The sequence below is a fragment of the Cydia fagiglandana genome, chromosome 27 (assembly GCF_963556715.1).
Source record: "Cydia fagiglandana chromosome 27, ilCydFagi1.1, whole genome shotgun sequence".
Taxonomy (NCBI): Eukaryota; Metazoa; Arthropoda; class Insecta; order Lepidoptera; family Tortricidae; genus Cydia; species Cydia fagiglandana.
In genome coordinates, this window is record NC_085958.1 from 4,372,664 (window position 1) to 4,386,200 (window position 13,537).

General features: G+C 38.4%; 1 protein-coding gene across 1 annotated transcript in view; it reads right to left on the reverse strand.

Annotated features, from left to right (window-relative positions):
* LOC134677923 (scavenger receptor class B member 1-like) overlaps positions 1 to 4,761 on the reverse strand; it is a 49,873-nt gene extending 45,112 nt beyond the window's left edge. Inside the window, exon 1 of the mRNA XM_063536368.1 lies at positions 4,462 to 4,761. Within this exon, the coding sequence (XP_063392438.1) occupies positions 4,462 to 4,711 (250 nt within the window). The 5' untranslated portion in view covers positions 4,712 to 4,761. The remainder of the gene's footprint in view (positions 1 to 4,461) is intronic.
* Positions 4,762 to 13,537: the final 8,776 nt, after the last annotated feature.

A 13,537-nucleotide genomic window follows, 5' to 3' on the forward strand; every position in this document is an offset into this window, starting at 1 on the left:
GTCAAGGTAATTTTGAACACCTCGCCCGCTTAGCAACTTCTGCTGCTGACTGTACCTCAAGTAAACATCATCGTTGTTTACTTGCCGTCGTTAAGGCCCAGTAGGTTCCTGTACCGACTTCTCTCACTCTCACTAGCGTGAGCGTGAGCGAGATGGATGTGCGTGATCGGGACCGCGGCTATCAGGTTTTTGAATTGAAATTTTTTGTGTTTTAATATTTAAAAAAAGTAATCGCTGATTTTCCTCAAGCCAAGCATGATATTGCTTATTTTTAGAAATAATTCTTATATTTCTAGTTTTGGCCAAAAAATATTATAATTTTTTTAAGTGTATTTTAGACCTACGATCGTAATTTTCTCTATCGAGCGAAAGTTAATAAAAACATAGGATTCCTATTACTGGAGTCCCTAGAGAAAGGTTCCAGATTGCTAATTATTTTACATTTTTGGCAACCGTAATATTGTGATCTCAAAAAGCGTTACGAGATTTCAAAAAGTCCGTTCTTTACAGCCTAAAGAAAAGACATAAAAGAATATCTTTCTGCTAAGCTCACATTAAACTACGTAGATTCTTAATACCTACTTAAAATAACGCTATTGCTTTTTTTCATTCTAATACTAGATCTAATAAGTATTATTATTAGGTAGGTACATAACATACATACTTACATAGTTATCTCCTCACATTTTCCTATTATATATAGAAATAAAAGCCAGACTACCTGCGGCAATACAATATAATTACTGAAATGGTGTGCTCACATGCCCGCAATGTTCGCGAACTTTTAAGGGGCCCCCTGATTAACAGTCGCCGAACGGTATTGGCCTGTCAGCTAGAACAAAAATTTGACAGTTCCGAACAACTGTTAGTCAGTGGGCCTCTTTAGTAACAAGATCGGCTACGTCAGCCAATTGCGAGCACACCAGAGACAGCAACGGAGTTGATAGCAGTCGCCGTGGCCGAATCGGCCGTGGAGTTATTAGGTACATTATAGACTCGAGGATCGGAGTCTGTACGAGATTTTTTTTTTTTTAAACCATGCATGCATTCTTAATCATGCTAGTCATATTTAGTTAATTTCATGTTAATATGGATGATATGTTATCATTATCAACTCTTTTGGGAGCCCTATTGTAAATAAATAAGATGTATGACACCTGTAGCTACAATGAATCGAAACAATGTCATTTTCATTTAGGTCTAAAATCGTACTCAAGGTCACTAGGGATAGCAAAAAATCTGGCACTTGTACTAACTGAGACGCAATTGCACATTCTTTCTTGACAATTCATGACATAACCATAACAAATATTATTGTATGATATCGAGGTAACCGGCGAGCAGACGATTCGCCTAATATTTAGTAAACAATACCATCGCGCATGGACACCAGGTCGCATTTGTCGACATCAGAGTTACTGACGTCACAGGTCTCCATAGGCTACGGTAACCGCTTACCATCAGACGGGCGGTGTGGTTGTTTGCCACCAACATGTTAATTAAAAATAACTCCAATATTTTGCGAAGCTACATAATGACAATTGTCACAAGAAATACGACAATTGTCACGAAATTCCGACACAGAACTCATTTGCTGTCAAGAATTACCGAAAGTTCTTTGAAATCTTGTGACAATTGTCATCATTATCATCATAAACATCACAAGAGAAATACCTGTTTTTTGCCGATATAATAAAGTTTTTTTTAATAATACAATGATGGTGACAAACAGGAATGCGGCCCGCCCGATGGTAAGCGGTAACCGTAGCCCATGGATGCCAGTGACGTCAGCAACAGTGATATTTGTCGAATTGTCGCACCTGTCACCGTGGTGAAATAGGGGCCAGGCCGCTTACCTAGCCAACATACCAATCGCTTACGCTTCGTAGCGATCGAAACGCAACTGTCACTGTTGCATTAATGCGGAAGAGTGATAGAGAGACACAAAGCGTTTCGTAGTCGTAGCGATAGCGATTGTCACCTTTGCTAGGCCGGCTACAACACCAGAGCGGTTGAAAGTGCGTTGCCGGCCTTTAAGATGGGTGTACGCTTATTTCTTGGAGGTTTGTAAATCGAACGCAATAATATTTGAAAAATAGTAATATGAGCTACATCCTAGATAAATTCCTAAGGGGCTATTCATAAATTACGTCATTTCAAATTGGGGGGATCTGGACATCGGATGATGGTAGCATGATGTAGGAGGAAACGGGGTCATTCGAAGCATGATTTTTGAATGATTTTAGGGGGGGGGGGACAAAAATCGTCAAAAATCGATGACGTAATTTATGGACAGCCCCCAAGATGATCGTCTATAAATCTACCTACGCTAATCGAGGAGGAAATATGCTGTGGATGGCAGATGCGATGAAAAGTCACGTTATATTTAATTATATACCTACGCAAGTACGCAAACGGGTCTACCGCGATATAATTTTATTGCTTTTACCTTAAATTCTGACGTTCGTAAATTCCGTGAGACATGCGATTGAAATAAAAAAAAAACCCTAAAAATTTTTAATAGTGATTTGTCTAATTAGTGTTTTGTTATGAAATTTATATATTTGCAGCATATAAAGCTAAATTGAAATAAATACACTACAAACTAAAGACATCTTCTGAACATTATGTAGATATACGGTGTGTAATTACAATACGGGCTCTAATTTAAACCAACAGGCGTGATTATGGACGGCTTTATAATATGATAATATAACTGTCACTTTTTAACACCGCGGGATAGAAAGAGACGTAGGTATACCGTTTTATCAGGCTGTCATGTAGACAAGAACGACCATCATATCCGTGCAGATATAGAATATTATCACATAATCATTAATTTTTAAAAAGTCTTTTTAAGTTACACTTAATTATGACCCCGTAATTAAATTCTGAAAATTCTCCGCGCACCAATGTACTGCAAACATTAGGTACGAGACATACAGATGTAGTGCATAATTGTTTTCCAACGTATTTTCTCGGAAACGTTCGTATTTATCATGCTACTTCAGTCAACCTCAGTACTTTTTGTCCGAGACTGACTAAAATAGCAAAACACATTCGTACGTTTCCGTGAAAATACGAAGGAAAATAATTATGCACTACATCTGTAAACATGACGTAGGTACATGACACGTATCTCATAACTTGTGTGTTCCTTTAACACTGGGGGCCGAATTATTTTGTATGGTTAATATTTTCATTTAAGCAAAATTGATCTCAATATACTTATTAGGTCCTATGTTATAGTTCGTTTTTTTAATATTAGAAAAAGACTACGCGATCTTGACGTGTATTTTAATTGATAAACGCTTTTATAAAATCAGTAACTATTACTTATGAAAGCAAAAGAATGTAAATAATCGTATATGATTCATAATTGTTACATATTTGCCGTGACTTAATTTTCTACAGTTTTTTTAATAGTAATGCCTAAATATATTTCATTATCTGATACATTTTATATATTATGTATGTATAAAACTTAAGAAACTTAAACCCGTTCTAAAGTGTTTTTCAATAAAAAAGACACGTCAAGATTGTTTACCTTTTTTCTAATGCTAAAAAAACGACCTATAACCACTGTTTAAATTTTCGCCCGTATTGGATTGACACACTGTATATGTACGTACGTAATAAGACCGCGGACTAAATATCTCTGCAATCAGTTGACTTTTGACACTCGCCGCTTCGCTTACTAAGTACCGCGCCATTTAATATATGGGGCATTATCTATGAAAAGGGACCTTATTGTCGATGGCGCTTACGCCGCACAGCGTCGCGCGGCATTGTATTTATATCGGAGCATCGTTAATAATGGCGTTAGCGCCATCGACAATAAGGTCCCTTTTCATAGACAACGTCACAATTATATCAGTACGGATATGATGCTCGTTCTTGTCTACGTGACAGCGTGATAAGACGGCGTCCGTCACTTTCTATCCCTTGGTGTTAAACAGTGACAGTTATTTTATCACGTGGATAAAGCTATCCACAATACGCCAGCAGATTTAGTTCAACACGTATTAGGTATTCTTCTGTAATTTCGGCCCTTGTCACATCCTAACACTCTACAGTAACCAATTACTAAGCAGGATGCTTGTTTGCCATCGTCATAGTATAAAAACCGGACAAGTGCGAGTCAGACTAGTGCACCCAGGGTTCCGTACCATTACGCAGAAAACGGCAAAAAAAAACACGTTTTTTGTTTGGGAGCACTACTTAAACATTCATTCTATTTTGTTTTTGTTATTATAGCGGCAACAGAAATACATCATCTGTGAAAATTTCAACTGCATAGCTGTCACGGTTCATGAGAAATACACACAGACAGACGCTTTATGACAGACAGACGCTTTATGACAGACAGACGCTTTATGACAGACAGACGGACGGACAGCGAAGTCTTAGTAATAGGGTCCCATTTTTACCCATTTTACCCCTAAAAAGCACTGTACTTACAACAATAGTAATTCTTCTCGCTCCGTCTCCCCCAGCACAACGCCGACCACTGCTTCGTGACTCCAGCGCAAGTGAAATGGGCCCCTCCGCACCCGGCGCACCCCTTCAACCCTGCCAGGACTGTATCTTCCCGTATAAGGATCCTGGGAACCTTTTCCTCCAACATTGGAGCTGATGACGACATCTTTCCAAGTCCCTGATGATCCGGACATTCGGACTGCTCGAGAATCGGGACAGATTTTTCACCCATTTTTAAATTTAACACAAATCTTTGAAATAAATGAACTGAGATGACATGTGATGAGCGCGCGCGCGACCGTCCGCGCCCGATGGTAGGATGAGACTGAACTGAATCCTACGAGTTGACTGATATGTGAGATGTGATAATGTTGCTCATATTGCTAACTGTCGCCAATCAGATATATCGGAGCGGTCGAGGTGCTCATAAATATGGGGCATTATCTATGAAAAGGGACCTTATTGTCGATGGCGTTTAAGCCACACAGCGTCGCGCTGCATTGTATTTATATCGGAGCATCGGTTATAATGGCGTATCGACAATAAGGTCCCTTTCATAGATAACGTCACATATCTGAACACGCGCTCTAACGCCTTGTTAATAGAGGGGTGTTCAGATATTTGTGAGCGCCTTAGCCGCTCCGATATATCTGATGGCGACTGTACCTGGTACTCCAAGGGTACCTACCTAAAAACGGGACCCTTTTACTAGGACTCCTCTGTCCGTATGTCTGTCACCAGGCTGTAACTCAGGAACCGTGATAGCTATATAGACAGTTGAAATTTTCGCAGATCCGCCATGCCATTCTAGACCGCCATGTATATGTCGCAGTCAAAAGTGTGAACTGGTCAAAAGAACTTTTAACCGACAAAAACAGGCAAAACTGCTTTTGACTGAGCATATGTTGGTCAAAAGTAGTTTTACCTGAAAATCATTGGTTAATAGTAATTGTGACTGTTACTATCAGTCAAAAGTACTCGCAGAGATAGGTAGGTTAGGGTTTTTTTTTTTTGCTACGCCCATAAAACGAAATTGTTCTCAGAGATAGGTAGGTTAAGGTTATATTTTTTTTGCTACGCCCTAAAAACGAAACTGCTGCCAGAAATAGGTATGATTTTCAGGCAAAACTACTTTTGACCAACATGCTCAGCCACAAGCAGTTTTGCCTGTTTTTGTCGGTTAAAAGTTCTTTTGACCAGTTCACACTTTTGACTGCAACATATACATATTTCTGTTGCCGCTATGACAACAAATACTAAAAATAAAGTAAAATAAATATTTAAAGTAGGGCTCCCATACAGCAAACGGTACGGAACCTATCGTGCGCGAGTCTCACTCGCACTTGGCCGGTTTTTTGTGTTTGTTAATTCAGAACTCCATCAAGAGTGCACCGATTTGGAAAATTATTTTTTTGTTCAAAAGTACCTAAATGCATGTGTAGTTTCAAATTGGTCCCATTTTTTACTCCTTTTCTTACGATGGAGTATCGAGTGCATGGCGACTTTAGTAGTAGTATAACACCGATAACACCTTATTGTACAATAAGTTTTTGGCAAAAATTTCATTTTTGGTACAAGCTTTTATCGCTGACTGTACTTTTCTTACGACAGACAACTAATACTCATCGAGACAATTCTAAAAAACCCCTAAATAACACAAGTTTGTTTATTAATTATGTTTATGGTTTAAAAAAAATAAAAATCTATTACTAACACAATTAGGATACGTTGTTTCATCACAGAGTTCCTATGGCCACCTCCTGTCTCCATCATCAGATCAGCTCGATGGTACCATAATATTGCATTGCCATCCGATTTATACATGCGTGCAAAATTTCAGCTCAATCGGAAACCGGGAAGTGGATCAAATTTAACTTGCAAGATTTGATTACAGACAGACAGACAGACAGACAATATAACGGTCAGGTGAAACTAAATAAAAGCTTGTAAAAATCAAAACAAAACAGGAAAAATAACATTCGTTATTAGTAGGTACAAAGGCGAACTGCTTTTGGGGTTTTTGAACGATTCATAAAGGTTTATTAGGTTTATATGATATATATATGTGTAGATAAAAGTTTTTAAGTGCTTAAAGGATGAATCACATTAGACCGGGACGTGTCCGGGCCGGAGCTTCCGGCGCATCGTTTTCTATAGAAATCATCCCGTGATCGCCTGTCATGTCATAGAAAAGTAAGCGCCGGAAGCTCCGGACCGGACACGGCCCGGTCTAATGTGAGTCATCCTCTTGTTTGAAAAACACAGAGGGACTATCGCGTACACCGAGGTTCGCAAATTGCGGGCATCTTTCTCTTTTACTCCAATTAAGGCGTAATTAGAGTGACAGAACTTTTTAGTACCTATTTGTTGTTATAAATAGCGACAACAGAAATACATCATCTGTGAAAATTTCAACTGTCTAGCTAGATCACGGACATCACGGTTCGTGAGATACAGCCTGGTTCCAGCTCTTAAGAATTACTTAAAAAAGTCATTGATGTTGAAGGCTTATTACAGAGTCGAGGACTACTTGACAGACAAACATGCATGGTCCAAACCAGAAACTGTAATAACGACAAGTAGCAATTAAAAATATTGTATTATGTGTAGAGTTAAAGGTGACTCAGCTCAGATAAGAAAGCACATCAAATTGTATGAAAGCATCTCATAACAATCAGTCAGATTCATATAATATGTATTCTCATTTCTTTTATTGATTTTAATTTCTTTTCCTTTTGTAAGATTTGATATGTTTTCTGAAAGAGCTACGTATTTGTGATTTCATGTACATATATGTTTATTTTTTATATCAAATTCTATAAAGTTATGTACTCATTGAGTATAATTGCATGAATTCTATAGTAATTTAAATTGTATTTTTCTTAATTACTCGTAATGCATGTTAATTATAAGACGTAATAATGTTTTGAAAAGATGTGTCCCGCCGAGTTTGTTGCCGGTCCCATATTGGGATACCCTCCTCCAATTGAGGGGGGATTTAAATCTTCTCGGGGCAGAGGTGTACGGTTGGAGCCGGTAAAGGTTTATTTGACGTTCATAAGCGCATTGTAATATGCCTACTTGAATAAACTATTTTTTATCTTTTATCTTTATCTTATCTGGTGACAGACATACGGACAGAGGATTCCTAGTAATAGCATGTAATAGGGTCCCGTTTTTACCCTTTCGGTTACGGACTCCTAAAACATTTAAAACATTCCTCTAAGGGGCCCCACTGATTAACAGTCCGCCGGACGGTATCGGCCTCTCCAGTTAGAACAAAATTTTGATAGTTCCGAACAACTGACAGGCCGATACCGGCCGGCGAACTGTTAATCAGTGGGCCCCTTAACAACTTGCACATGATTTACGTCAACAAAGTTTGATAATACTTACACTTTTAGCATATTTTAGCCCAATAAAAAAAACGAGCAAATATTTCCTTATTTACGTAATGTAATACGAGCTATGGGTATACATATTTATAGGCATAGAGTAATATAAGGAAAGAAAGAGTGGTAACTCAATACATCCGTTTTCGTACCAAAACCACAGAATAAATAATAGTACTACCGTACAGAAAGGAAACTTCTTACAAAACCGAAGTTTGACAGCGGTTCAGGGTCAAATCATGCTATCCCTTTCTAATATATAGCACTATCCCTTTCGGCTATTTAGGGTTGTCAAAATTCAAGTGATTATCTTATCTGTGGTCGTGGACGCGCAAGGAAGTCAAGTGGTGCCAACCCTAATAATTGCTCGGAGCAATGCTGAGCCGAGCGGAGCCGAGTTTGGCCGAAGTCAGGAAGTTTCGCACCCCTGCCAAAACGCGCGTTATTTCGTAGTATCTAACGTCCTAACATCAAGTAGTGGAACTCTCAATGCCGCTACTTGACACCAGATGGTATATGTACAAGTGTCGCTACTGACGAAAAATGTACTGCTTAAACAATTTACAACTAATATTACAAGCAGAAGGAGTTGAAAATAGAGTTTCGAGTAATCAATCAATCAATCAATATCATTTATTTGCAAGAATACTTAATTATAGTTACAGGATGTTCTTGTAGAATATTGTACAGCATTCTATCGTACTTAAACGATGCGCAAATTTTATATTACCTAATCTGTAATCTGTTTATAAATACTCGTAATATTAGCTGAAAATTGTTGAGCATTAGAGTTTTTGTTCGCCGCGACATCTATTGTCGACTAGCAGTACTGATATATTCCGCTACTTGACGCTAGATGCCGCCTACGAAATAACGCACGTTTTAGTAAAAAAAACTGATGTATGCAGTTATCACTATTTCTTTACTTAGGAGTACCTATAGTACTCTATGTTATAGCAAAGACATATATAACTTCGTATAAGATGAATTAAGTCTAAGAAAAAAACGTGCCTCGGAAATCAAGAAAAAGTCACTCTCGGATAGATGGCGCCCACACCTTTGGCCTATGCTCGGCTAGATGGCGTGACGACATCGTTTCATATTTAACAATTGTAAAACATAGATATCAGGGAATGAACATGGATCAAAATGATATAAAAATAATAAAATCATTTATCTATATATATACATTTTGTTGATAATCTTATACGTTTTCATTTTGAGTTTTAGTCGTGTGTCGATAGATGGCAGTAAATTTACTGTGACTACAAAATTTACTATGACAGGACACTTGAGGACACCTCTATACTTTCTATTCTTTTTGGTTATAGGTTAGGACCTAAGCAAAACGGTACCTATTTAATAAGGGTGCTTGACGTCAAAGGATCATAATACAAAAAAAAATGCACAAAACTATGGCTTGGATGACGCACTGAGGCTCCTGATCGGTGCCTTTTTTTATTTTGTATTTACAATAATTGTACCTTAATGTGTGACTGTGACGTAAACCGATTTTTTTTGTGTATAAAAATTATTTCCTGTGCGTCACGCACATAAAATGATGGTCATTCTTAAAGGGGTGGGGCCAATGCATGGATGCCAGCCCTTTAAGGGGCTACCCGAGGTTTTCATCGATTTTTGACAAGTTTTGAATCGTATCTTCTTTTTTTGCACTACAGATAGAATTATAAGACAAACGGTTATCGGTTCTTCAATCTTTTATCTCCAGTTTTCTCCACCGGATTTTGAAAAAAAATGAATACTTATTTTTTTATGATTTTTTTAAACATTGTCTAAAAAAACACTTTTTTCGTATCTAGTTTGCAGTGAAGGATCTTACATGTACGAAATCTATATATTTGTGCTCGTCTTTGAAGTCTCGAAAATCGTGTCCAAGGTTTTAATTTTAAAATAATTAACATAAAAGTTATGGCCAGAAAACCAGTTTTTTAGCCTAAAATTGTTCAACTTTGATGCCAAATATCTCGAATACCGTGAACTTTAAAGTAAATATGGGATACTATATTGCTTAAAGCCGTTGCTGTTAATATGATAAGCTACAAAAACCATCACACGTCACAATTACATGGCCGCTATTGTATATAGCGCTATCGCATATTATCATATAGCGCTGTCGCATGATGACGTAGGCTTGTGTCAGTCACGTGACCTAGAAAAGACGGGAAGAGAGTACCAGGCGGAGTATATTATTATACCATGGCAATATCAGCCTTTACAATACATACCTAACTAAAGTTAATAAAATGGTTATGTTTACGTGTATAATTTTTTTTTTTTTATTATTATGAATGGGTTTACTCATGGCCACAGACTAGCCGAGGCGTAGACGTGGCCTACGATGGAGCGAGCTCGCCCAGAAGGCGCCTGTTCACTCTTGATTTGAAGGTTGCCGGGTTATAAGAACACGGAAATATAGACGCCGGCAAGGAATTCCATTCCTTGGCAGTGCGCATAAGGAAAGTAGAAGCAAAGCGCTTCGTGCGAATTGGTGGAATATCTACCAAGTAAGGATGGAAACCGGCCGTGCGTCTAAAAGTCCGATGGTAGAATGGGGACGGTGGAATAAGCTCGTGTAGCTCTTGGGCACACTCCCCGAAGTGCAACCTGTAGAATACCGACAGGCTGGCGACTTTCCGCCAAATACAATACAAAGTTTTATCTATTTCAAAAGATGAATGGCTGTAACTAGCCAAAACATGGCGGGTCGCCCTCAGGATCAAGGGTTTCTGATAAGATAGGGCCGTCGGAAGTTGCCTGTCATAACAATGTTTAGGGTTGTGCCCTGTTTATCAAAAGCTTGTAACTTGTAATACAAGTGGAAGTCCCTTTCTAACAAACGCTGTCAAAAAGGGTTTCCACTTGTATTACAAGTTACAAGCTTTTGATAAACAGGGCACTAGTCTACTTACGTCAGGCGTGACTCACTCCGCGATTTCGTCGCTTTACTACAGGTAGCTAAATGTACATCCGTTCGACCCCAATTTTGGGGTTTGCCATAAGCCGCGCGTGGCGCTGTCGCCACCTAGCGGCCATATCTGTGCTGATCGTGACAGACGCGTTTTGTTAGAGAGTGAGCAGGGATACCAACTTAGTGGTTTTACCACTAAATTTAGGGGGAAATAAACCAGCTAGGGGTTTTTTTAGGGGCTTAATATTTTGTGGTTTTTTTTTGAGTAGAAAAGTGCGGCAAAATTGAAAAAATGTAGGCGTGAAGGGATATCGTCTCATAGAAGATTTTCTTGACCATCTAATATGTATAACGTTCATATGTATGATCATTAAAATGTCGAACCGGTTGAAAATCATAATAATGTTCTAAATTTGGAAAATCTATAATAATTTATTTTATTTTTTATTTAGTGGGTTTTCCAAAATAATAGTACAGTTTTAGGGGATTTAAGTTGAGCTCAGGGGTAAAAAAAAATTGGAGTTGGCAACCCACTTTCACTTCTTTTCGCATGCACCAATCAGCGAGAACGTTCTTCATGGTCGTATCAAAATAATATCATAACCGTAACAAATCATTAAATCTTAATTGGGCTCCTGATAGCTATAGCAACAGAGGGGCTACCGCGAAAACCAAAATCCGCAAATTGCGGGGATCTTTCTCTTTTACTCCAATGAAAGCGTAATAAGACTGACAGAGAAAAATGCCCGCAATTTGCAAACTTCGATTTCCGCGGTTATAGCCCAGGCCGCGCAGCCAACATGCCAATCGCTTACGCTCCGTAGAGATCGAAATGCAACTGTCACTGTCGCACTAATATGGAAGAGTGATAGAGAGACACAAAGCGTTTCGTTGTCGTAGCGATACCGATTGTCACCTTGGCTAGGCCGGCTGATCCATTCCAACACAATTGAGTAAATATTCATTAAACTTACTATTTAAACTTATCCAAACAATACAGTCGCCGTCAGATATATCGGAGCGGCCAAGGTGCTCGTAAATATTTAAACACGCCTCTATTATCCAAGGCGCTAGAGTGCGTGTTCAGATATGATTGAGCACCTCGGCTCCGATATATCTGATGTTACTGTACGTATACCTTATAAGTATAGCTTTTCTAATTATAATATAATCGCTACAATTGTTTCAAGTAGGTAAATAAAGGCAGCAATTTACATACAAATTAAACATACTTTTTATGAGGGCGTTGTGCCAATTAAAGAGTCTTTGTTCCACTTACATACGTATTTTTTCCAGTACCCCTACCATGAGTTACTGACATTATCAAAACTGACATATATGTAAAGAGAGACCGAAGCCCTCTTACGCGTATACGTATCAGCAAAAAGAATAGATAGTATAGAGGGGTCCTGTCAAAGTAAATTTTGTAGTCACGGTACATTTACTGCCATCTATCGACACACGATTAAAACTTAAAATAAAATTGAAAATGTATAAATGAATTAGTATATGTTTACGGATCTATGATTATTAATTTTTATTGTTCCACAATGACCCATGTTCTTTCACTGATACGTGTTAAAATTGTTAAATATCAAACGGTGTCGCCAACGCCATCTAAACGACAATAGGCCAAAGGTATATGGCGCCATCTATTCGACAGTGACTTTTGCTTGACATCCGAGGCACGTTTTTTTCTTAGACTTTATTTATCTTATACGGAGTATCAGGTTAGACCGGGCCGTGTCCGGGCCGGAGTTTCCGGAGCTTACTTTTCTGACATGACAGACGATCACGTGATGCTTTCCTTAGAAAACGATGAGCCGTAAGCTCAGCAGTGTTGCCAGATGGTCACAAAAGTCACATTTTTCGTGAATTTTGGCCTTCTCGTGTGACATGTGCGTGACTTTCGATCATGAGGCAATTTTTGTGACTTTTTAAGCTAGTCGAATTTTGGACAAGTTTAATTCTGCAATTCGTATTATTTAGGAACGCAGTGAATGCACCCAAGTTGACACTTAATAAATAATAATAATAATAAATATTATAGGACATTCTTACACAGATTGACTAAGTCCCACAGTAAGCACAAGAAGGCTTGTGTTGTGGGTACTCAGACAACGATATATATAATATACAAATACTTAAATACATAGAAAACACCCATGACTCAGGAACAAATATCTGTATCATTATACAAATAAATGCCCTTACTGGGATTCGAACCCAGGACCATCGGCTTCGCAGGCAGGGTCACTACCCACTAGGCCAGACCGGTCGTCAAGTGCACTTGCACTGGCACTTTGACGTTACATCCACTATCACGTTTATTATAATAGTCGTGGCAAAATGAGACTTGTTACCTTGACATGACGGTGTTATTTAGTTTGATAGTATACCTAGTACGCCTCTGGCGGCCTCTGATTCGATCGGGCAGTTTAATCAGATTGGCGAAAATTTGACTAATCTGAATACGCCTTAAATCGGAGATTGACGCCAATTTTATTTCTGATCAAATCAGTCGATTTGTTCATCCCGTCTGGATACCGCTTAAAGGCTCTCGTGATTGTTCAAAAACTGATAAGAAAGTTGCATTTTATCCACATGTGAGGCAAAGTAATGAAGTGCAAATTTTGCTGGTAGAATTGATTATTTTCAAAAACAAAAATATCAATAGATTTATGGTGATATTAGATATTAGTACCCCTAAATTGAAAAAATGCCCCAAAAAGAAAAT